At 45.1% G+C, this 26,624-nt stretch overlaps 1 protein-coding gene across 1 annotated transcript in view; it reads left to right on the top strand.

The window, feature by feature from the left end:
- The window catches only part of LOC115144511 (kinesin-like protein KIF20B), a 60,668-nt gene extending 37,759 nt beyond the window's left edge, over positions 1-22,909 (top strand). The window contains exons 29-34 of the mRNA XM_065002697.1: positions 1,241-1,438; positions 5,734-5,790; positions 9,202-9,276; positions 16,147-16,288; positions 17,377-17,519; positions 22,119-22,909. Of these exons, the coding sequence (XP_064858769.1) occupies positions 1,241-1,438; positions 5,734-5,790; positions 9,202-9,276; positions 16,147-16,288; positions 17,377-17,519; positions 22,119-22,199 (696 nt within the window). The 3' untranslated portion in view covers positions 22,200-22,909. The remainder of the gene's footprint in view (positions 1-1,240; positions 1,439-5,733; positions 5,791-9,201; positions 9,277-16,146; positions 16,289-17,376; positions 17,520-22,118) is intronic.
- Positions 22,910-26,624: the final 3,715 nt, after the last annotated feature.

Genomic DNA, 26,624 nt, shown 5'->3' with positions numbered 1-26,624 from the left:
GATGTGCCATCCTGGATGAGCTGCACTACCTGAGCCACTTGTGAGGGTTGTAGACTCTGTCTCATGCTACCACTAGAGTGAAAGCACTGCCAGCATTCAAAAGTGACCAAAACATCAGCCAGGAACCATAGGAACTGAGAAGTGGTCTGTGGTCACCACCTGCAGAACCACTCCTTTATTGGGGGTGTCTTGCTAATTGCCTATAATTTCCACCTGTTGTCTATTCCATTTGCACAACAGCATGTGAAATGTATTGTCAATCAGTGTTGCTTCCTAAGTGGACAGTTTGATTTCACAGAAGTGTGATTGACTTGGAGTTACGTTGTGTTGTTTAAGTGTTCCCTTTATTTTTTTGAGCAGTGTATTTAAAAATATATATATATATATAAATTGTTCCATGATTTTGTAGTAGAGATGGCTTCTGGCAACGCGTGTCGCTTTAGAATCTGTCAGAACATCATGCTGAAGGATAACCCAATTGACTAGACGCACCTGCAGGGTTAACCCGACTGACTAGACGCACCTGAAGGTTAAACCAACTGACTAGGTGCTCTTGAAGGTTAACCCAACTGACTAGGTGCTCCTGAAGGTTAAACCAACTGACTAGGTGCTCCTGAAGGTTAAACCAACTGACTAGGTGCTCTTGAAGGTTAAACCAACTGACTAGGTGCTCTTGAAGGTTAACCCAACTGACTAGGTGCTCCTGAAGGTTAAACCAACTGACTAGGTGCTCTTGAAGGTTAAACCAACTGACTAGGTGCTCCTGAAGGTTAAACCAACTGACTAGGTGCTCCTGAAGGTTAACCCGACTGACTAGGTGCTCCTGAAGGGTTAACCCGACTGACTAGGTGCTCCTGAAGGTTAAACCAACTGACTAGGTGCTCCTGAAGGTTAAACCAACTGACTAGGTGCTCTTGAAGGTTAACCCGACTGACTAGGTGCTCCTGAAGGATTAACCCGACTGACTAGAGGCTCCTGAAGGATTAACCCGACTGACTAGAGGCTCCTGAAGGATTAACCCGACTGACTAGAGGCTCCTGAAGGATTAACCCGACTGACTAGAGGCTCCTGAAGGATTAACCCGACTGACTAGAGGCTCCTGAAGGATTAACCCGACTGACTAGACGCTCCTGAAGGGTTAACCCGACTGACTAGACGCTCCTGAAGGTTAACCCGACTGACTAGGCGCTCCTGAATGTTAACCAACCCTCACTGTCATACTGTGTCCCCTTGTCTTTAGGGGTCTGGGGGCTACCCGTCGGTGCTAGACTCCTCAGAGATCATAACAGAGGGAGGCAGGACCAGACGCTTCCCCAAGCCTGAGCTCGAGATCTCCTTCAGCCCGCTGCAGCCCAACAGGATGGCCCTGAAACGCCAGGGAGAGGATGTGATCAACGTCAAAATCACCCGCAAGAGGAAGAGCTCTGAGATCGACAAGGTAGACCGTGTTAAAGGCATCGTCTTCGTCATGACATTTTTAGTTTCCTTTACCCAGTAAGAGCTGTTTGGATTTGAGCATGTTAATGCTCCCATGACTTGAATTGTGCCACAAATGATAAAAACGTTAGCATTTGCAAACCGTGCCAGTGTAACTGAACCAAAGTATGGGTTGCTGCCACACCTTGTCCATGCACTGCTTACAGGGTAAGGAAACCAATGGGATTGGCTGTTCAGTCTGGGGTGTGGTCCTCCTGCCACAGCACAGCACGCCTGTAGCTTGGTGGGACACTCCACTGAGATGCAGACCCTGTCCATCTTACCATTCAGGTGGTAGGCGTGTCTCTCTCCTGTCAGTCATCTTAAAGACATGCTCCGGAACTTATGGCGACTACTAAGTGTTTTTTGTTTTTTTAAACCTCCTTTTGGGCTGGATGTGTCAATGTGTAGTTCATATATGCATATGAACCGTTTTATGAAGTGTTTTTAATAATTAGGTTCTACTTAAGAGAAAGTCGTTCAACATATATTACTAGTTTATTGCCCCTGTTTTACGTTATGCGTTGAAAATGGAAAAAGCTTGTGTTTCCATGACGGAGGAGTGAGTGAAGGCTATTGGGCAGTATGGGTCTCTGCTGCAGTGAGGTAGGAGTGAGTGAAGGCTGTGGGGCAGTATGGGTCTCTGCTGCAGTGAGGTAGGAGTGAGTGAAGGCTGTGGGGCAGTATGGGTCTCTGCTGCAGTGAGGTAGGAGTGAGTGAAGGCTGTGGGGCAGTATGGGTCTCTGCTGCAGTGATGTAGGAGTGAGTGAAGGCTGTGGGGCAGTATGGGTCTCTGCTGCAGTGAGGTAGGAGTGAGTGAAGGCTGTGGGGCAGTATGGGTCTCTGCTGCAGTGAGGTAGGAGTGAGTGAAGGCTGTGGGGCAGTATGGGTCTCTGCTGCAGTGAGGTAGGAGTGAGTGAAGGCTGTGGGGCAGTATGGGTCTCTGCTGCAGTGATGTAGGAGTGAGTGAAGGCTATTGGGCAGTATGGGTCTCTGCTGCAGTGAGGTAGGAGTGAGTGAAGGCTGTGGGGCAGTATGGGTCTCTGCTGCAGTGAGGTAGGAGTGAGTGAAGGCTGTGGGGCAGTATGGGTCTCTGCTGCAGTGATGTAGGAGTGAGTGAAGGCTGTGGGGCAGTGACGTAGGAGTGAGTGAAGGCTGTGGGGCAGTGTGGGTCTCTGCTGCAGTGAGGTAGGAGTGAGTGAAGGCTATTGGGCAGTGACGTAGGAGTGAGTGAAGGCTGTGGGGCAGTATGGGTCTCTACTGCAGTGATGTAGGAGTGAGTGAAGGCTGTAGGGCAGTATGGGTCTCTACTGCAGTGATGTAGGAGTGAGTGAAGGCTGTGGGGCAGTATGGGTCTCTACTGCAGTGATGTAGGAGTGAGTGAAGGCTATGGGGCAGTGACGTAGGAGTGAGTGAAGGCTGTGGGGCAGTATGGGTCTCTACTGCAGTGACGTAGGAGTGAGTGAAGGCTGTGGGGGCAGTGACGTAGGAGTGAGTGAAGGCTGTGGGGCAGTATTGACTCCATATAGGAGGAGTATTTCTGGGGTTTAAACCTCTGCAGTTAGAGACTCCAGTAATTCACTAATGACTTCCCTGCTGACTGTCCCAGTTGTATGATAGAGAGGGGAGAAGAGTGAGACTCTGGGTGAATATCAATTGTATTTCCTTGATTCCTCGCATCCTTACCTCCCTCTCAAAATGCGTTGGTGAAGGAAGTTCGAGGGGAGGAGCCTCCTATCTTCTACTCCAATGTGCTTTGAGAATGAAACTGGGAGAGGAAACGAGGAGAGATTCAACTGACGACTTGGGGAAAGTGAGTGATGACAGCACAGAGGCAGCCTCTGCAGAGGCTTTTGGTCGACAGACACTACCTTTACACCTGTAGCCTTGATCCAGAACAGCTCATAGAACAGGAGCCCATCACCTGTTTCTGTAGTGAGGCAGCTTGATGTACCAGTACGCCCCCTGGACAGGACACTAGTCTAGCTCCTCAGTACACCTCCTGGACAGGACACTAGTCTAGCTCCTCAGTACACCCCCTGGACAGGACACTAGAATATCTCCTCTGTACGCCCCCTGGACAGGACACTAGAATATCTCCTCAGTACACCCCCTGGACAGGACACTAGTCTAGCTCAGTACGCCCCCTGGACAGGACACTAGAATATCTCCTCAGTACGCCCCCTGGACAGGACACTAGTCTAGCTCCTCAGTACACCCCCTGGACAGGACACTAGTCTAGCTCCTCAGTACGCCCCCTGGACAGGACACTAGTCTAGCTCCTCAGTACACCCCCTGGACAGGACACTAGTCTAGCTCCTCAGTACACCTCCTGGACAGGACACTAGTCTAGCTCCTCAGTACACCCCCTGGACAGGACACTAGAATATCTCCTCTGTACACCCCCTGGACAGGACACTAGAATATCTCCTCAGTACACCCCCTGGACAGGACACTAGTCTAGCTCAGTACGCCCCCTGGACAGGACACTAGAATATCTCCTCAGTACGCCCCCTGGACAGGACACTAGTCTAGCTCCTCAGTACACCCCCTGGACAGGACACTAGTCTAGCTCCTCAGTACGCCCCCTGGACAGGACACTAGTCTAGCTCCTCAGTACACCCCCTGGACAGGACACTAGTCTAGCTCCTCAGTACGCCCCCTGGACAGGACACTAGTCTAGCTCCTCAGTACGCCCCCTGGACAGGACACTAGTCTAGCTCCTCAGTACACCCCCTGGACAGGACACTAGAATATCTCCTCTGTACACCCCCTGGACAGGACACTAGTCTAGCTCCTCAGTACACCCCCTGGACAGGACACTAGTCTAGCTCCTCAGTACACCCCCTGGACAGGACACGAGTCTAGCTCCTCAGTATACCCCCTGGACAGGACACTAGTCTAGCTCCTCAGTACGCCCCCTGGACAGGACACTAGTCTATTGCAGGGTCTTACCTCCAATCTATCTCCTTAATGCTGAGTGCCAAGCAGTCCCATTGTTTTTCCCCCGTCTGGTACGACACTGAGTAGGCCTTTTTAGACTTGTCCTGTACTTACCAACAGGGGAACTATTGTAACTCAAGCCCACACAGCCCAGCGGGGGAGCCCTGAGGTTCCTAGTCCTGTTTTCTGTTATTTAGTCCCTCTGTTATATGACTCATTCACCTTTTTTGGGGGGGGGACACAAAAACAAGACACAAGGAAAACAGTCTTATCACATTTGACTCCCCATTGTTGGGAATAAAATCACACACATGTTGTTTGTTGAGGAGGGCGGGTGCACCCGACAGGAGGGCGGGAGCACCCGACAAACCTGACCAGTGAGAGTCCAGACCCGGGTAACTGCCAAAATAAAGGAAACACCAACATAGAGCTTTTAATAGGCCGTTGGTCGACCACGAGCCGACAGAACAACTTCAGTGTTCCTTATCAGATTGTCTGGAACTCTATTGGAGGGATGTGAGGAATTCCATCATTTGGTGTCTTGATGATGATGATGATGGTGGTGGAAAACACAGTCCTCAGTTGGGTTGAGATCTGGTGACTTGAGACCCCTCACTGAGATCTCTTCTAGCCACGGTAGCCAAAATAATGTACAACTGGGCATTTTGAAACATGACCCTAAGCATGATGGGATGTTAATTGTTTAATAAACTCCAGAACCTGTGTGGAAGCACCTGCTTTTCAATATACTTTTGTGTCCATAATTTAGTGTTTCCTTTTTATTGTTGACGGTGACCTGTATCTTTAACAACATTCTCTATTTAGTCACACGCTTTTTATTGTTGACGGTGACCTGTATCTTTAACAACATTCTCTATTTAGTCAGACGCTTTTTATTGTTGACGGTGACCTGTATCTTTAACAACATTCTCTATTTAGTCACACGCTTTTTATTGTTGACGGTGACCTGTATCTTTAACAACATTCTCTATTTAGTCAGACGCTTTTTATTGACCGAACAGTTTTCTCTCTGACGGTTTTAAAATGTTTTTAATACGGTTCACAACAAACACACGTAAACAGGGTAATGGTTTTTAGTATTAAGGATGAATGCATCTGAAGCACAACGAGCCTTCGGTGTAGACGACTCAGGTTCTTCTTCTTCCTGATTGGAAGTCATGTCGATTTCTGCCTAAACGAGTCTTTGATTAAATGTTGTTGTTAATCGTCGCTGCCGACTGTTTCTCAGTTACTTCAGAAGAGGTTTCTTATTGTTTCCCACCACGTCTAACACCTCTTCTCTTTTCTCTAAAGAAGAAAGGTTGGCACAGTAGGGCTAAACAGAGAGCAACACGAGAGCTCTCATCTCAGGTATTCAAACCAGTCAGACCCATGTCTGTACTCATCAGTCCCATTTCAGCCATCTTGGGGGTTTCATTTTTACCCTTCTTCATGACATGTTTTGTGATCATGCATGTTACTCCGTCCATCGTCATTCTTCTCCATTTTGTTTTGTTTGTTGTATTACTTTGTTCAGGGATGTTTAGGTTGGCGTAAATGGCAAAAACTATGTAAGTTCTCTGAGAGACGATATGGAAGGAATGGTTTTAAAATGACAAGTGTTTCAGCGCTGGGTATTTCCTGCTTTTGTGGTAATTTCTATAAATAATATGTACCCTATTGATTTCTTGATGACTTATAACTTATAAAATGCAGAAACACAAACTCCAGAGATTGTGGATAGTTTGAAACAAACTCAATGATTTTAATATCTTTATGTAAAAGAAACCCAAATCAAATTTAGCACCTGTTATCGCGGGCGATGCGATATGCTTGTATTTCTAGCTCCATCAGTGCAGTAATATATAATATAATATATATATTATATATAATAATATATCTAACAATACACACAATCTACAGTAAAGTAATTTAAGAATATATAAATAAATATATGGACGAGCAATGTCCGAGTGGCATAGACGAAGATGCAGTAGGCTAGAGTGTCTATACACATGAGACGAAGATGCAGTAGGCTAGAGTGTCTATACACATGAGACGAAGATGCAGTAGGCTAGAGTGTCTATACACATGAGACGAAGATGCAGTAGGCTAGAGTGTCTATACACATGAGACGAAGATGCAGTAGGCTAGAGTGTCTATACACATGAGACGAAGATGCAGTAGGCTAGAGTGTCTATACACATGAGACGAAGATGCAGTAGGCTAGAGTGTCTATACACATGAGACGAAGATGCAGTAGGCTAGAGTGTCTATACACATGAGACGAAGATGCAGTAGGCTAGAGTGTCTATACACATGAGACGAAGATGCAGTAGGCTAGAGTGTCTATACACATGAGACGAAGATGCAGTAGGCTAGAGTGTCTATACACATGAGACGAAGATGCAGTAGGCTAGAGTGTCTATACACATGAGACGAAGATGCAGTAGGCTAGAGTGTCTATACACATGAGACGAAGATGCAGTAGGCTAGAGTGTCTATACACATGAGACGAAGATGCAGTAGGCTAGAGTGTCTATACACATGAGACGAAGATGCAGTAGGCTAGAGTGTCTATACACATGAGATGAAGATGCAGTAGGCTAGAGTGTCTATACACATGAGATGAAGATGCAGTAGGCTAGAGTGTCTGTACACATGAGATGAAGATGCAGTAGGCTAGAGTGTCTATACACATGAGATGAAGATGCAGTAGGCTAGAGTGTCTATACACATGAGATGAAGATGCAGTAGGCTAGAGTGTCTATACACATGAGATGAAGATGCAGTAGGCTAGAGTGTCTGTACACATGAGATGAAGATGCAGTAGGCTAGAGTGTCTGTACACATGAGATGAAGATGCAGTAGGCTAGAGTGTCTATACACATAAGATGAAGATGCAGTAGGCTAGAGTGTCTATACACATGAGATGAAGATGCAGTAGGCTAGAGTGTCTATACACATGAGATGAAGATGCAGTAGGCTAGAGTGTCTATACACATGAGATGAAGATGCAGTAGGCTAGAGTGTCTATACACATGAGATGAAGATGCAGTAGGCTAGAGTGTCTATACACATGAGATGAAGATGCAGTAGGCTAGAGTGTCTATGCACATGAGATGAAGATGCAGTAGGCTAGAGTGTCTATGCACATGAGACGAAGATGCAGTAGGCTAGAGTGTCTATGCACATGAGACGAAGATGCAGTAGGCTAGAGTGTCTATGCACATGAGACGAAGATGCAGTAGGCTAGAGTGTCTATGCACATGAGACGAAGATGCAGTAGGCTAGAGTGTCTATGCACATGAGACGAAGATGCAGTAGGCTAGAGTGTCTGTGCACATGAGACGAAGATGCAGTAGGCTAGAGTGTCAGAGATGATTAATGACAAATAAAACAACATTATTAAAGTGACTAGTGTTTCCTTTTTTTATTTTTTATTAAAGTGGCCAGTGATTTCACGTCTGTAAATACTGATACAATGTTGGACAGTTGTTACCAATGAACTTATTGAAGATACTTCTTTATTTTGGAATACACATTTATTTATTTTTTTAGATGAGGTTTACTATTGCCATGAGTTTCTGAACATTTCGGACTAGATTTGTGTGGGGTAGCCTTCACTGGAGCTGTGAACCATTCACTGGAGCTGTGAACCATTCACTGGAGCTGTGAACCATTCACTGGAGCTGTGAACCATTCACTGGAGCTGTGAACCATTCACTGGAGCTGTGAACCATTCACTGGAGCTGTGAACCATTCACTGGAGCTGTGAACCATTCACTGGAGCTGTGAACCATTCACTGGAGCTGTGAACCATTCACTGGAGCTGTGAACCATTCACTGGAGCTGTGAACCATTCACTGGAGCTGTGAACCATTCATTTGTTAATCTACATCAATAATTGGAAACCTACTAACTTATTTCATCTGCCATTGCATGAGACTCTTGAAATGTTTGGCATTTCTTAATTTATTTATTCAATTGCTCTTTTGAAATCTATACATTCATGAAATTAAATGAATATGTCCTATCTAATCCCGATCATTAGAAGGCTGTTGTTGTCTACATGTTAGATTCAATTTGACTTTGTTTTTGGCTCATACTTATGTAGCTTTAAAAAACCCACAGCATATGCATTTTACATTTCTCTCCCTGGTCTGTCTCATCTCTCTCTCTCTCTCTCTCTCTCTGTATCTCTCTCTCTCTGTATCTCTCTCTCTCTGTATCTCTCTCTCTCTGTATCTCTCTCTCTCTGTATCTGTTTCTCTCTGTATCTGTATCTCTCTCTCTCTCTCTCTCTATCTCTCTCTGTATCTCTCTCTCTCTCTCTCTCTCTCTCTCTCTCTGTATCTCTCTCTCTCTCTCTGTATCTCTCTCTCTCTCTCTCTCTGTATCTCTCTCTCTCTGTATCTCTCTCTCTCTCTCTCTGTATCTCTCTCTCTCTCTCTCTGTATGTCTCTCTCTCTCTGTATCTCTCTCTCTCTGTATCTCTGTATCTCTCTCTCTCTGTATCTCTCTCTCTCTCTCTCTGTATCTCTCTCTCTCTCTGTCTCTCTGTCTGTCTCTCTATCTCTCTCTCTCTCTCTGTATCTTAGACTCTGTATCTTTTTTTTCTCTCTGTATCTCTCTCTCTCTCTCTGTATCTCTCTCTCTCTCTCTGTATCTCTCTCTCTCTCTGTATCTCTCTCTCTCTCTCTCTCTCTCTCTGTCTCTGTCTCTGTCTCATATCTCTCTCTCTCTCTCTCTCTCTCTCTGACATGTGCTGGTGTTTCTCAGGATGAGGTGAACAACGAGAACCGAAGGAACACCAGAACCCGGATGCATTCTAAACTGGCTGTACATCAAGAGGAGGTTAGACACTTTTTTTTTAAATGACTGCCCCCCCCAACTCGTTTTAAACACGGCTGTTGGTATATCTTGGTGTTTTATTAGGATCCCCGCTGGCTGTTGGTGTATCTTGGTGTTTTGTTAGGATCCCCGCTGGCTGTTGGTGTATCTTGGTGTTTTGTTAGGATCCCCATTGGCTGTTGGTATTTTATTAGGATCCCCATTGGCTGTTGGTATCTTGGTGTTTTGTTAGGATCCCCGCTGGCTGTTGGTATCTTGGTGTTTTGTTAGGATCCCCGCTGGCTGTTGGTATCTTGGTGTTTTGTTAGGATCCCCGCTGGCTGTTGGTATCTTGGTGTTTTGTTAGGATCCCCGCTGGCTGTTGGTATCTTGGTGTTTTGTTAGGATCCCCGTTCAGCTACTCTTCCTGGGGTCCACATGACATAATACAGAGCATGAATAGACAAGAACAGCTCAAGGACAGAACTTTTTTATTTTCTGAAGACACACGTAGCCTACATATCGATACATGCACACAAACTATCTAGGTCAAACGGGGAGAGGCGTTGTGCCGTGAGGTGTTGCTTTATCTGTTTTTTGAAACCAGGTTTGCTGTTTATTTGATCAATATGAGATGGAAGGATGTTCCATGCAGTAAAGGGCTCTATATAATACTGTATGTTTTCTTGAATTTGTCCTGGATTTGGGGACTGAAAATACCCTGTGTGTGTGTGTGTGTGTGTGTGTGTGTGTGTGTGTGTGTGTGTGTGTGTGTGTGTGTGTGTGTGTGTGTGTGTGTGTGTGTGTGCAGTTGTTCCTCCTTTTAAAAGTTGTGTGCTTACACCGCGGTACTGAGGCACCCAGCGTCACGGCGTCATTACTCCAGATCACAACAAGGGGGAGTTAGAGCACTCATTATGCATTTGGGTCCCGGGGTTTTTATTTAACCAATCGTATCGAGTGGTTCCAATGAGGAATTTGACGCGGGGCCACCAGTCCCTGTTAACTTCAGCAAAGATGGCTGACAAAACATTACGGGGATGCAGATGTAAGTAATTATAACGTCATAATGAGTCAAGAAAAAACATGTATAATTGAGAGGAATATGTTAGTTAATGTAGAGACAAACGATTGTACATTTTTTTTTTTTTTTTTTTTTTTTTTGTCATAAAGTACATTTTACGAAAATCTCCTATTTAGCAAAGCTTTTTATCAGCCACATCCAATACCATGTTTATCAAACGCACTCATTATACACTTCAACAGGGTTTACCTCTCCTGCTCCTGGGACATCAGTGATTTACACATTGGAACTATGCAATAGACTAGAAACATCATTTAAGTAAATTGTAATTCATATATATATATATACAGAATAAAAAGAACAGTTCATTCTGCCAGCACGCCCACAAGAGAGCCACTCAGGCAGAGAATGACGTGTGGAAAAGAGCGAGAAGCGAGGTGAGAATAACAATCCAGGCTATTTGTTCTGAGACCGGCATAATAACGTAATGAAACGAGCAGGTTTCAAACCCTCAATATTCTAGCCCGAGGTCCAGCATGCTTATCGACTGTGTCCAAATGTATAATTTGGGGTTGGGGGACGATTTTGTGGCTTAAAAACATTTTTATCAATTGGAATCATTAACATGTGGAAAGAGGGAAAAGGTATTATTGTTAGTTTTTCACAAACATAGCAGGATGGGCTATTAGCTGAACAATAGACCATTCAACCTTTACTAAAGAATTTACTGAAGAGTTGTTGTTATCAGCTGAGCTAGCAACTTGCAACAAATCATTTTCAGGACTAGAAAAAGCAGCAATAGGTTTCTAAGAGGCTATTCTCCACAATGTATGGATAAAGCTCTTCATTTGGTGTTGGGGGGGGGGGAATACCTGAGATGAACAGCCAGCCACAAAAATATATCAGCCAGGCTCTTTTACACCCTCTTCCAAATGGTAGCATAAAGGCAGAGGATGTGCACTATGCAACAATATGATGAAGTGTGAACATTTCTGCCACCCACATACAGGAAAACGCTTCCAAATAAATGACATTATTACGTGTTCTAACACCCATGTTATCTACATGATTAAATGTCCATGCGGGCTCCGCTATGTAGGTAAAAACCTCTCGTTCTCTCAATCAGAGAATCAGTGAACATAAAAGTTCAATCAGGAGAAACGACAGGGATTATCTAGTCGCACAACATTTTAATGACCTGAAGCATGACATTTCTACCTTTTTTTTTATTTTAATTTATTTTTTCAGATTTTGTGGCATAGAGTAAGTCTAGATATCAGACAGGGGAGGTGATATCAATAATACTCTGAGTAAAAGAGAATGTTTTGGGGATATTCACCCTCCAGACATTATTTCCTAAATGTCTTAATGATGAGATTCCGATGTATGTTATGTTGTAAATTTGAACATGAATTATGTCCCTATTTCAGATTACTCACAAAAGCTCTGACGAAGGCCTTGAGGCCGATACGTAAAGCTCTGACGAAGGCCGTGAGGCCGATACGTAAAGCCCTGACGAAGGCCGTGAGGCCGATACGTAAAGCCCTGACGAAGGCCGTGAGGCCGATACGTAAAGCCCTGACGAAGGCCGTGAGGCCGATACGTAAAGCCCTGACGAAGGCCGTGAGGCCGATGCGTAAAGCCCTGACGAAGGCCTTGAGGCCGATGCGTAAAGCCCTGACGAAGGCCTTGAGGCCGATGCGTAAAGCCCTGACGAAGGCCGTGAGGCCGATACGTAAAGCCCTGACGAAGGCCTTGAGGCCGATGCGTAAAGCTCTGACGAAGGCCGTGAGGCCGATACGTAAAGCTCTGACGAAGGCCTTGAGGCCGATACGTAAAGCCCTGACGAAGGCCTTGAGGCCGATACGTAAAGCCCTGACGAAGGCCTTGAGGCCGATACGTAAAGCCCTGACGAAGGCCTTGAGGCCGATACGTAAAGCCCTGACGAAGGCCTTGAGGCCGATACGTAAAGCCCTGACGAAGGCCTTGAGGCCGATACGTAAGGCTTATTAAAGATCAGTGATACGATCAAGAGAAATGTGCGGACTCCTTCTTTTTTCCTCATCTTATCCGGCTGTTGCCGTGCACCTGCAAAAAAAAGAGCTCAGATGTGTGCGTGCCTTTTTGAATTTACAAACAACGAGGGCTTAATTGGAGTCTATTTCTTCAGAGCCTAGGCCTATATAAAATAACTGAACTGGCTGAGGTAGGCGATGAGGCTTAACAGCCTAATAGAAGGATTTGTTTTCGTTAATCTTCTTGATCGTCTTCCCGGTTGATTCGTCTGTGACGATGACGTTATTGAAAGGTCTCGTCAGCTTTTGATCCATGCCTGGGCCTGCAGAACGCAAAGTTATTTTGTTTGTCAGACGAATCATTGGGTCGACACTACAGAACAGTACAAAACAAGCGAACACGCATGGTTAATGTTCTGCTATTCCAAGGATGTGTAACCGAAGAGAGGCACCACGAGTGGGTATATAGAATACAATACCTTCCCGTTGCGGCCGTCTCTTTCCGCACCGTTTCGCGCTGCTCTGACACCAAAAGGTTCAAATATATTCCATGATATTCTTAAGATATGTGTTGACTGAATATAAGCAAATGATGTTTGCTAAATAATCAAGTTAGGTTTCTCTATAAATTAATTCTAAATAACTGGCTTTATTTCCCCAAAAATAGTGAGAATGCCTTACCCCATGTTCAAGAATGGACTTTTTTTCTCGCTCACTCTAGTTTAAACGAAAACGAAATCTTCAAAATATTGTAACTTTTTTTTAAACAAAGTGATTTTAATTAATTTAGATTTAAAAGCCCCTTATGATCTGTGAGAATATCTAATGGAAAATGCCCCTGAGATATTAATATAGTCCTCTAATCCTCTAAATGTAATTTTTGGTGGAGAGTCAAGTCATTGGGGGGGGGGGGATGCATATTTTTCGATATACTGTAGGCCTACCATAGGTGAAATGAGTCTCACTAGTGTTGAGTAACGTGCTGTTAAAAATGGTGTGGGACTTTATTTATTTAAAGAGCATATAAAAGTTAGAAACAAAAGCCTACAACTGTTTTAGCACTGTTTCACGCTGCTCTGAGACAAGCATGGGGACTGGTCTTGATAAATCAATGATATTTTTATATTCAGTTAATCTCCATTTGGGTATTAATTAGGCAAGAATTAGACAATTAGGGTGTAGAAATGTTATGCTCGGTAACCTTTTTATTTAACTAGTCAAATCGGTTAAGAACAAATTCTTATTTAGAAGGAGAGCCTAATCCTTCCTCGTAAATAGCCCAGTACTGTACTGCCGACCGCCATTTTCCGTCCGTCAAAAGTCTGGACACACCTATTCATTCCAGGATTTTTCTGTATTTTTACAATTTTCCACATTGTAGAATAATAGTGAAGACATCACAACTAACACACATGAAATAACACACATGGAATCAGTTAAGAAGAAATTCATATTTACAAGGACAAGTGTACTCCTTCCTCCCCAACGGGGATTTGAACCCCGGTCTCCTGCGTATTACGGATGGCCTGCTGTCCCTTCTGTAAGGAATTAGGCACTTTCACATGTTTACTACACTATGTATTGTAGACTGCACAGAAATATCTGATTTATAGAAATATTGGAACAAAGTTGTCAAATGAAGACAAACGATTTAGAATCCTCCGATCCTGTAGCCTACTGTCACGTTGTACAGCGCCATATTTTCCATTCCATCTGTTTTTCTCTGAATAGAAACACCATAATATTAAGCCCATATACTATGTTATTACAAAAAAGGTTTTAATGGTAATGCCAATACAGAATACTATCAAATGCTTCTCAAAGATGCCCTCTGGTGGTCAAACTAGAAATAACTTGCAGTAACAGAAAAAATGTCTGACAATTAGATAACGTGCCACAGAACGCTGCAGCAGCACGCAGGGTGTACCGCAGTATGACGCAACTTTTAAAGGAGCCACCAATAAGTTGACTATGCAAACAATTTGGGATTTTCAACACATTCATGTTTCTTGTAAAAAAAAAAAAAAAGTGATGTCGTCAATCTCTCCTCAACTCTTAACTCTTAACCAAGAGAGACTGGCATGCATAGTATTTATATCAGCCCTCTGATTACAATGAAGAGCAAAACGTGCCGCTCTGTTCTCGCAGTCTGTGTTTTCATTTCATCCCAAAGGTGTTCGATGAGGTTGAGGTCAGGTCTCTGTGCAGGCCAGTCGAGTTTTTCCACATCGATCTCGACAAACCGTTTCTGTATGGACCTCGCTTTGTGCATGGGGGGCGTTGTCATGCTGAAACAACAGGAAAGAGCCTTCCCCAAACTGTTTTGTACTTCCACAAAGTTGGAAGTACAGAATTGTCTTGAATGTCATTGTATGTTGTAGTGTTAAGATTTCTCTTCAATGAAACCTAGCCCGAACCATGAAAAACAGCCCCGGACCGTTATTCCTCCTCCACCAAACTTTACAGTTGGCACTATGCATTGGGTCAGGTAGCGTTCTCCTGGCATCCGCCAAACCCAGATTCGTCTGTTGGACTGCCAGATGGTGCAGTGGGATTCATCACACCAGAGAACGTGTTTCCACTGCTCCAGAGTCCAATGGTGGAGAGCTTTACACGACTCCAGCCGACGCTTGGCATTGCGCATGGTGATCTTAGGCTTGTGTGCGGCTGCTCGGCCATGGAAAACAATTTCATGAAGCTCCCGACGAACAGTTCTTGTGCTGACTTTGCTTCCTGAGGCAGTTTGGAACTCTGTAATGAATGTTGCAGCTGATTTTTGCGTGAGTCCGCACTCGTCTTTCCCGTTCTGTGAGCGTGTGTGGCCTACCACTTCGCGGCTGAGCCGTTGTTGCTCCTAGGCCTTTGTGACCAACCGACTCAAATCTGTCTTATGTAGCAAAATTTGAAATTGTGTTTTTTTTTATTTTTTACATTGGATAGTAGACTCAGAGCTACAACATGGTATATCATATACTACAGTTGAGGAACAATGGGAAAGTAATTCTGCTTTTCAAAGTAGATAATTATCTTGTAACCTCACTTTTGAGAAAAGGGCCTTTTGAATGTTTTGGTACCTACTGAAGAGCTCTCCTGTCTACACCCATTCAGCATTGTTCCCACCCACTTAAGCTTTAGCCCCACCCATCTCTTGTGCGGTCATGTGCTAAACAGTGAGTTGTGTAGTATAGTTTAAGACTAAAAGTGGTACTAGCCTACATTTTTAAGGAACATTTCCAGGTAAACAAAGTGCCCAGATAAAAATATTTTATACATTTTAGATGACTCTTACCCAGACACACTTGTCTAAATTGATGTGTCATGTGAAAGAAATGTTCCGCTTCACAATAACAGCACTTACAATTGACCGGGGCAGCTCTAGCAGGTCAGACATTTTACGAACTAACTTTTTGGAAAGGTAGCATCCTATGACCGTGCCACGTTGAATGTCACTGAGCTCTTCATTTACGGGCCATTCTCCTGCCAGTGTTTGTCTATGGAGATTGCATGGCTGTGTGCTCGAATTCAGCAACGGTTGTTTTGAAGGGGTGTACACATACTTATTATTATTATTATAAACTGTCTGGTTTGAGCCCTGTATGCTGATTGGCTGAAAGCCATGGTGTATACCACGGGTATGACAAAACCATTTTATTTTTACTGCTCTAATTATGTTGGTAACCAGTTTTTATAAAAACAACAAGGCACCTCTGGTTTGTTAATATGGCCAGTATACCGCGGCTAAGGGCTGCGTCAGCGTTTGTGTCGTGCCTAAAACAGTCCTTAGCCGTGTTATATTGGCCATTATACCACATCACCCTCGGGCCTTATTACTTAATTATATTCATGGTTTCGTAGACCTCTCCGGCGAGGGGCAGTAAAGACCTGGACTCCATTAAGCCCCAGGACTCCCAGTCCAGCCTTCGGAGCAGGAAAGAAGGAACAATGCAGAAGATCGGCGACTTCCTCCAGAGGTCCCCGACGTTTTTCGGTAGCAAGGGTAAGAGTTGCCACTAACGGTAGCACAGAATGTGCTGGATACTCTATAGCTAGATTACATCATCGGACCAAAGAGACAGAAACACAGAAATCACACTGGAGCCAAAGTACCATTTGTACCACAGTCTCTCTCTGTCCATCCACAGTCTCTCTCTGTCCATCCACAGTCTCTCATCTGTCCATCCACAGCCCCTCATCTGTCCATCCACAGCCCCTCATCTGTCCATCCACAGCCCCTCATCTGTCCATCCACAGCCCCTCATCTGTCCATCCACAGCCCCTCATCTGTCCATCCACAGCCCCTCATCTGTCCATCCACAGCCCCTCATCTGTCCATCCACAGTCTCTCCATCTGTCCATCCACAGTCTCTCCATCTGTCCATCCACAGCCCCTCATCTGTCCATCCACAGTCTCTCCATCTGTCCATCCACAGTCTCTCCATCTGTCCATCCACAGTCTCTCCATCTGTCCATCCACAGCCCCTCATCTGTCCATCCACAGTGTCTCCATCTGTCCATCCACAGTGTCTCCATCTGTCCATCCACAGCCCCTCATCTGTCCATCCACAGCCCCTCATCTGTCCATCCACAGTCTCTCCATCTGTCCATCCACAGCCCCTCATCTGTCCATCCACAGTGTCTCCATCTGTCCATCCACAGTGTCTCCATCTGTCCATCCACAGTGTCTCCATCTGTCCATCCACAGCCCCTCCATCTGTCCATCCACAGTCTCTCCATCTGTCCATCCACAGTCTCTCCATCTGTCCATCCACAGTCTCTCCATCTGTCCATCCACAGTTTCTCTCTGTCCATCCACAGTCTCTCCATCTGTCCATCCGTCCTTTTACAGTCTGTCTCTGTCTGTCTGGCCTCGCCTGGCCCCAGAGCTCTTTGTGCTTTTACCTACTCCATAGTCCTTGTCAAGCATGGCAATTCCATAATAAGCTGGCAATAGAAGGGAAACAGACTGGAATCCCAGGCGTATTGTTTCTGGCCCACAGTAATGGCTTGCTCTGGCTTGACCCTTTTAGTGGCCTGTGCTGCTCAGCTTTTTTTTTAAAGCCCTTACGTCCCTCTTTCTCTTTGCAGCTAAAAAGATAATGGGATTGGTGAGTGGGAAATCCCCAGAGACGGAGGAGGGCGGGGCCTCCACGAACTTCAGACCCAAGAAGTCCAAGAGGAAGCTTTACAGACCAGAGATCTCTTCCCCCATGGACTTCCCCTCCCACCCGGTGAGAACCCACGGCCAGCTGCCCATCCGTATGATTAGGCTTGGGCGACATGGCCACGACATAATAGCGCAATGTTTATCATTTTAATATAACTTTTTTTTTCTGAATACTAGACTTTTTTTAAAATATGTTTTATCGGTAGTGCAGGACGTTAGGATGGCTACAAATGTATTCTAAGTGGTTTTAATGGGCTTTATCCATTCTGATTGTTTATACTCAACCAAAACTTGACAGAGAAGTAGTCCAATTTGTTTTAACTTTTCATTTCTGTACCACTGGATCAACAAATCGTTGTCGAAGGTATTGTAATAAATCCCCAGCTGGATGTGTATCCATCCATACGATATGTGGCTGCTCCAAACCGGGGCCAACGCTAATCTATTGGGACAGTGGGGCTTCCTGTTTAGAGTTATTCACCACCCAGGGCACTTCCTGTTTAGAGTTATTCACCACCCAGGGTGCTTGGTTATGTTTTATCCCAGTGTGGCAGATGTGTTACCACATAGGAAGGTACAGACAACCCTATCAGTTCAGGTCTGATGCTGGGCAGCCTTGCTCTATGGGTAAATGATTCCCATTTATATGGTGGGTGTCATACAAAAGACATACATGTTGATTTTTTATTTATTTTTTACTTCAGTTGTAAATAATGAAACAGGCACGGAGCGTAAATAATGTAATGAAACAGGCTGGAACAGGCAGTGAGCATGTCTCGACCTTCTAGTCCGAAGTCCAGGGTCGTTACAATATAGGTCAATCGTAAAGATGCGGGTTTTTTTACATGAAGGTTTTTGTATCATTTCAACCACTTGTTTTAAAAGTAACACTCGCGATGCCAAAATCGGGACGCCCGAAAATGATGCACAATTTGTGTACAACGTCGTCCGTTTCGTATGAAATGTTAATAGATCCGTTCATTCACTGCTCAAGAATGTAGTGAAGAACGGGTCAATTCAAGAGAGGGTGCTACTAAATCAACGTCTAAACCTAGTTTTTCATTTTATTTGCTCTGTCATTATGAGTCGCATTCAATTAATCATTTAGATTGTTCTCTACAATATTACAACTTTTAACACACTTTTGTAGTTGACCGTGTTGATGAAATAAGAACGTTAATTTGTAGTTTAGACTGCGCTGCTCTTGGCTGTGTCTCTTCCTTATTTCGGCGTTAGGAGGTGGGTAAACATTTAGTGGTCATTTCTGCGCTTTGGACCAATCCAAAATCAGCTTGATTAGCCTCGTCATGTTCTTCTCCAGATCCGTGGCTTTTTGTTTCTCTAACTCCGGTCAATCGATGTTGAGAGGGACCGTTACCATGGCGATTTAAAAGGGACGACTCAGAAAATTCACAATGGAAACTAGGAACACATTATTATTTTTTTTCCGGGGAGTGTGTGTATGTATATATTGAAATTTAGTCTGTTTTAACTTTTGGTAATTAATGTATACCCAGTATATAAGCTCCATTTAGATGTTTGTATTCTGGGGATATTATTAAGGGGAAAGCCCGTATCACACACTAACCTGCAGCCACTAGCTAGCTTGTCCGTTGACGTTGGACGTTAGCGCCGTTCTGCCCACGGAGTAGTGACAGAGATCTGTTGAGCAGCGACCACTTTCTGACCATGATGACGTTCTAGTCTTTAATCATTCTCTGAGTAAATCGTCTAACTTTTGAACTATATATATATATATATATATTACTGCTCAGAAAAATAAAGGGAACACTAAAATAACACATCCTAGATCTGAATGAATGAAATATTCTTATTAAATACTTTTTTCTTTACATAGTTGAATGTGCTGACATCAAAGTCACACAAAAATGATCAATGGAAATCAAATTTATCAACCCATGGAGGTCTGGATTGGAGTCACACTCAAAATTAAAGTGGAAAACCACACTACAGGCTGATCCAACGTTGATGTAATGTCCTTAAAACAAGTCAAAATGAGGCTCAGTAGTGTGTGTGGCCTCCACGTGCCTGTATGACCTCCCTACAACTCCTGGGCATGCTCCTGATGAGGTGGCAGATGGTCTCCTGAGGGATCTCCTCCCAGACCTGGACTAAAGCATCCGCCAACTCCTGGACAGTCTGTGGTGCAACGTGGCGTTGGTGGATGGAGCGAGACATGATGTCCCAGATGTGCTCAATTGGATTCAGGTCTGGGGAACGGACGGGCCAGTCCATAGCATCAATGCCTTCCTCTTGCAGGAACTGCTGACACACTCCAGCCACATGAGGTCTAGCATTGTCTTGCATTAGGAGGAACCCAGGGCCAACCGCACCAGCATATGGTCTCACAAGGGGTCTGAGGATCTCATCTAGGTACCTAATGGCAGTCAGGCTACTTCTGGTCAGCACATGGAGGGCTGTGCGGCCCCCCAAAGAAATGCCACCCCACACCATGACTGACCCACCGCCAAACCGGTCATGCTGGAGGATCTTGCAGGCAGCAGAACGTTCTCCACGGTGTCTCCAGACTGTCACGTCTGTCACATGTGCTCAGTGTGAACCTGCTTTCATCTGTGAAGAGCACAGGGCGCCAGTGGCGAATTTGCCATTCTTGGTGTTCTCTGGCAAATGCCAAACGACCTGCACGGTGTTGGGCTGTAAGCACAACCCCCACCTGTGCACGTCGGGCCCTCATACCACCCTCATGGAGTCTGTTTCTGACCGTTTGAGCAGACACATGCACATTTGTGGCCTGCTGGAGGTCATTTTGCAGGGCTCTGGCAGTGCTCCTCCTGCTCCTCCTTGCACAAAGGCGGAGGTAGCGGTCCTGCTGCTGGGTTGTTGTCCTACGGCCTCCTCCACGTCTCCTGATGTACTGGCCTGTCTCCTGGTAGCGCCTCCATGCTCTGGACACTACGCTGACAGACACAGCAAACCTTCTTGCCACAGCTCGCATTGATGTGGATGAGCTGCACTACCTGAGCCACTTGTGAGGGTTGTAGACTCTGTCTCATGCTACCACTAGAGTGAAAGCACCGCCAGCATTCAAAAGTGACCAAAACATCAGCCAGGAACCATAGGAACTGAGAAGTGGTCTGTGATCCCCACCTGCAGAACCACACCTTTATTGGGGGTGTCTTGCTAATTGCCTATAATTTCCCACCTGTTGTCTATTCCATTTGCACAACAGCATGTGAAATGTATTGTCAATCAGTGTTGCTTCCTAAGTGGACAGTTTGATTTCACAGAAGTGTGATTGACTTGGAGTTACATTGTGTTGTTTAAGTGTTCCCTTTATTTCTTTGAACAGTGTATGTATGTACACACACACACACACACACACACACACACACACACACACACACGTGTTCAAAGGTTAGACGATTTACTCAGAGAATTTAACATGATTAAAGAGAATAGAATACATATTTAACATATACAGTCGTGGCAATGTTTTGAGAAATGGTACAAATATTAATTTTCAAAGTCAGCTACCTCAGTTTGTATGATGCCAATTTGCATATACTCCAGAATGTTATGAAGAGTGATCAGATGAATTGCAATGTCCCTCTTTGCCATGCAAATGAACTGAATCCCCCAAAAAACATTTCCACTACATTTCAGCCCTGCCACAAAAGGACCGTCTGACATCATGTCAGTGATAGTGTGAGTGTTGACGAGGACAAGGCTGGAGATCACTCTGTCATACTGATTGAGTTCGATAGAGTTCTGCAAAAGGTACAGGGATCAGACTGCTGAGGACTGGGGTAAAGTCATTTTCTCTGATGAATCCCTTTTCCGATTGTTTAGAGTATCCGGAAAAAAGCTTGTCCGGAGAAGACCAGGTGAGCGCTACCATCAGTCCTGTGTCATGCCAACAGTAAAGCATCCTGAAACCATTCATGTGTGGGGTTGCTTCTCAGCCAAGGGAGTGGGCTCACTCACAATTTTGCCTAAGAACACAGCCATGGATAAAGAATGGTACCAACACATCCTCCGAGAGCAACTTCTCCCAACAGGAACAGTATGGTGACGAACAATGCCTTTTCCAGCGTGATGTAGCACCTTGCCATAAGGCAAAAGTGGCTCGGGGAACAAAGCATCGATATTTTGGGTCCATGGCCAGGAAACTCCCCAGACTTTAATCCTATTGAGAACTTGTGGTCAATCCTCAAGAGGCGGGTAGACAAACAAAAACCTACAAATTCTGACAAACTCCAATCATTGATTATGCAAGAATGGGCTGCCATCAGTCAGGATGTGGCCCAGAAGTTAATTGACAGCATTCCAGGGCGGATTGCAGAGGTCTTGAAAAAGAAGGGTCAACACTGCAAATATTGACTCTTTGCATCAACTTCATGTAATTGTCAATAAAAGCCTTTGACACTTACGAAACGCTTGTAATTATACTTCAGTATTCCATAGTAACATCTGACATAAATATCTAAAGACACTGAAGCAGCAAACTTTGTGGAAATGAATATTTGTGCCATTCTCACGACTGTGTGTAGAGACAGGGTTTGGACTATTGTTTTTCTGATGCATTTCTCTATTGAATGAACATACTGTAATTGTTATGTCAGAAATGTGGAAGTGTTTTAAGCTCCGGTTCATTCTCCTGACCTGTTGACCTCTGTCTCAGATCATCAGCGGAAGTCCAGACGAGAGAGAGGGTGAACATCTCATCATCAAGAGAAAACTCCGGACTAGGACGGCTAAATGACTTCTCTGTTCCACAGCGACGATGTCCATCCATGCTGGTCTTGTGGTAACGGGGAAATGAAATAATCCATTTTGTTGGTGTAATGAAGGATAGGTTGAGTTAAAAAAATTAATATCGGTAGTTATCAGTTTTTGTTTTCATATAGCCTTCATTTATCACTTTAATTTATATTTGATTTTATTTCTATATATTTTATGTTGCACATAGTGGGATTATTTCTTTAATTTGTGTGATTTAACACTATCATTTATGGACCAAATATGTTTTATTCTCAGTCCAGAACATTTTGGTAATGTACTCCTCTGAAGATGTACACGTCAACGATATTCATGTAAAAATAAACACGATGTTGTTTTGTTTAGTTTAGTTTTGTTTATAATGAATGTCTTACTAGGGACTACCACTACCGAATCCTATTTTGGTGGTGAACGTGTTGATTAATGCATGGTGTGTAACATAGATATAGAGCCCCTGTTCAATCAGCGTTGTATCTGAGCCAAGACAGAACATCATTACGAACTTCTCTTTTGGTTTCACATTGTAAACATTTCAATTACTACATTTAGTCTAAATACAGTAAATGTTTATCTCAGAATCTACCATTTTTATTTAACCTGAGCCCTTTGACTGCTATTTTATATATAATACTGTACTGCTGACATATTCCACGGTGAGTTAATAAAAAAAAACACTACTATTCCTCCAAATTATTCCAGTGTCTCGAGGAAAACTTCAAGTAACAAACGATATTCGTCATCAAGTATTTTCACCATCCGTATTTGTACTCTGAAATCCCCTCAGCAGTCACTGGATTGCCTTTTCACTTACTCATAGAATATTTGAATTGCACCCGAATAAGCAAAAAAATATGAAGTGAAAAATCAAGGCAAGGAAGCTGTCGATTGGGGGAAGAGGAGAGACGGCTTGTGACACCCAGAGCTCTGTTCTGGAACGGACATCACCTTTTATGGCAGTTCAACAAGCAGGGACAAGGTGTTCTTATGCTTTTTTACTTTCTCTGCAAAGGTGGTTTTCTTTTGTTGTTGTGTGGAAGTGATATAAGGAGCCTGACAATCATTGTCTTCACTGTGTTTTATTTAATGAGGAAGATAGTCATCTGGCAGAATTCTGGGTTTGTCAGTTGGCATCGGCTCAGAACTAGAGATATAGTCCTCAGTCAGCAAGTGATGTATTACAGCACAGTCGACTACGATCTTAACCGGCAGATTTTCTGAGTGCTTCGTGACCCAGGAGAGGAGGAAAGGGGTGTAAAGGGATAGTTCACCCAAATTACATTTTGGCGTCCTTACCCTTTAAATCCAAAAGGCCTCATTAGGAAGCGACACAATGGCACATACAGCACTGTAAAGATAAGACCGACAAGCTACACCACTGTGGAGGTAAAGAGACCGGCTATAGCGCTGTGGAGGTAAAGAGACCGGCTACACCACTGTAGAGGTAAAGAGACAGGCTACACCACTGTAGAGGTAAAGAGACAGGCTACACCGCTGTAGAGGTAAAGAGACAGGCTACACCGCTGTAGAGGTAAAGAGACAGGCTACACCGCTGTAGAGGTAAAGAGACAGGCTACAGCGCTGTAGAGGTAAAGAGACGGACTACACCACTGTGGAGGTAAAGAAGACAGGCTACACCGCTGTAGAGGTAAAGAGACAGGCTACACCACTGTAGAGGTAAAGAGACGGGCTACACCACTGTAGAGGTAAAGAGACAGGCTACACCACTGTAGAGGTAAAGAGACAGGCTACACCGCTGTAGACGTAAAGAGACAGACAGGCTACACCGCTGTAGACGTAAAGAGACAGACAGGCTACAGAGCTGTAGAGGTAAAGAGACAGGCTACAGCGCTGTAGAGGTAAAGACGACAGACAGGCTACACCACTGTAGAGGTAAAGAGACAGGCTACACCGCTGTAGACGTAAAGAGACAGACAGGCTACACCGCTGTAGAGGTAAAGAGACCGGCTACACCACTGTAGAGGTAAAGAGACAGACGGGCTACAGCGCTGTAGAGGTAAAGAGACAGGCTACACCGCTGTAGAGGTAAAGAGACAGACTACACCGCTGTAGAGGTAAAGAGACAGACTACACAACTGTAGAGGTAAAGAGACAGACTACACCACTGTAGAGGTAAAGACGACAGGCTACACCGCTGTAGAGGTAAAGACGACAGGCTACACCGCTGTAGAGGTAAAGACACAGGCTACACCGCTGTAGAGGTAAAGAAGACAGGCTACACCGCTGTAGAGGTAAAGAAGACAGGCGGGCTACACCGCTGTAGAGGTAAAGACGACAGGCTACACCGCTGTAGAGGTAAAGAGACAGGATACAGCGCTGTAGAGGTAAAGACGACAGGCTACACCACTGTAGAGGTAAAGAGACAGGCTACACCACTGTAGAGGTAAAGAGACAGGCTACACCACTGTAGAGGTAAAGAGACAGGCTACACCACTGTGGAGGTAAAGAGACAGGCTACACCACTGTGGAGGTAAAGAGACAGGCTACACCACTGTGGAGGTAAAGAGACAGGCTACACCGCTGTAGAGGTAAAGAGACAGGCTACACCGCTGTAGAGGTAAAGAGACAGACAGGCTACACCGCTGTAGACGTAAAGAGACAGACAGGCTACAGAGCTGTAGAGGTAAAGAGACAGGCTACAGCGCTGTAGAGGTAAAGACGACAGACAGGCTACACCACTGTAGAGGTAAAGAGACAGGCTACACCGCTGTAGACGTAAAGAGACAGACAGGCTACACCGCTGTAGAGGTAAAGAGACCGGCTACACCACTGTAGAGGTAAAGAGACAGACGGGCTACAGCGCTGTAGAGGTAAAGAGACAGGCTACACCGCTGTAGAGGTAAAGAGACAGGCTACACCGCTGTAGAGGTAAAGAGACAGGATACAGCGCTGTAGAGGTAAAGACGACAGGCTACACCACTGTAGAGGTAAAGAGACAGGCTACACCACTGTAGAGGTAAAGACGACAGACTACACCACTGTAGAGGTAAAGAGACAGGCTACACCGCTGTAGAGGTAAAGAGACAGGCTACACCACTGTAGAGGTAAAGAGACAGGCTACACCACTGTAGAGGTAAAGACGACAGACAGGCTACAGCGCTGTAGACGTAAAGAGACAGACGGGCTACACCGCTGTAGAGGTAAAGAGACAGACGGGCTACACCGCTGTGGACGTAAAGAGACAGACGGGCTACAGCGCTGTAGAGGTAAAGACGACAGGCTACACCGCTGTAGAGGTAAAGAGACCGGCTACACCACTGTAGAGGTAAAGAGACAGGCTACACCACTGTAGAGGTAAAGAGACAGGCTACACCACTGTAGAGGTAAAGACGACAGGCTACACCACTGTAGAGGTAAAGAGACAGGCTACACCACTGTAGAGGTAAAGAGACAGACTACACCACTGTAGAGGTAAAGAGACAGACTACACCACTGTAGAGGTAAAGACGACAGACAGGCTACAGCGCTGTAGAGGTAAAGACGACAGACTACACCACTGTAGAGGTAAAGAGACAGGCTACACCGCTGTAGAGGTAAAGAGACAGGCTACAGCGCTGTAGAGGTAAAGAGACAGGCTACAGCGCTGTAGAGGTAAAGAGACAGGCTACACCACTGTAGAGGTAAAGAGACAGGCTACAGCGCTGTAGAGGTAAAGAGACAGGCTACAGCGCTGTAGAGGTAAAGAGACAGGCTACAGCGCTGTAGAGGTAAAGAGACAGGCTACAGCGCTGTAGAGGTAAAGAGACAGGCTACAGCGCTGTAGAGGTAAAGAGACAGGCTACAGCGCTGTAGAGGTAAAGAGACAGGCTACAGCGCTGTAGAGGTAAAGAGACAGGCTACAGCGCTGTAGAGGTAAAGAGACAGGCTACAGCGCTGTAGAGGTAAAGAGACAGGCTACACCACTGTAGAGGTAAAGAGACAGGCTACACCACTGTAGAGGTAAAGAGACAGGCTACACCACTGTAGAGGTAAAGAGACCGGCTCCACCACTGTAGAGGTAAAGAGACAGACTACACCACTGTAGAAGTTTATCGTCGAAGAAATGAGCGTTACACCGAGGCCTGTACTCTGGAGCGTGATCGATTTGGAGGTGGCGGGTCCGTCATGGTATGGGGCGGTGTGTCACAGCATCATCGGACTGAGCTTGTTGTCATTGCAGGCAATCTCAACGCTGTGCGTTACAGGGAAGACATCCTCCTCCCTCGTGGTACCCTTCCTGCAGGCTCATCCTGACATGACCCTCCAGCATGACAATGCCACCAGCTGTACTGCTCGTTCTGTGCGTGATTTCCTGCAAGACAGGACTGTCAGTGTTCTGCCATGTCCAGCGAAAACGCCGGATCTCAATCCCATTGAGCACTTCTGGGACCTGTTGGATCGAACCGGTAAA

This window comes from Oncorhynchus nerka, linkage group LG16 (assembly GCF_034236695.1).
Source record: "Oncorhynchus nerka isolate Pitt River linkage group LG16, Oner_Uvic_2.0, whole genome shotgun sequence".
NCBI classification, from domain to species: Eukaryota; Metazoa; Chordata; class Actinopteri; order Salmoniformes; family Salmonidae; genus Oncorhynchus; species Oncorhynchus nerka.
The sequence above is the reverse complement of the archived record's forward strand: the minus strand, read 5'-3'. Positions and strand labels throughout refer to the sequence as shown.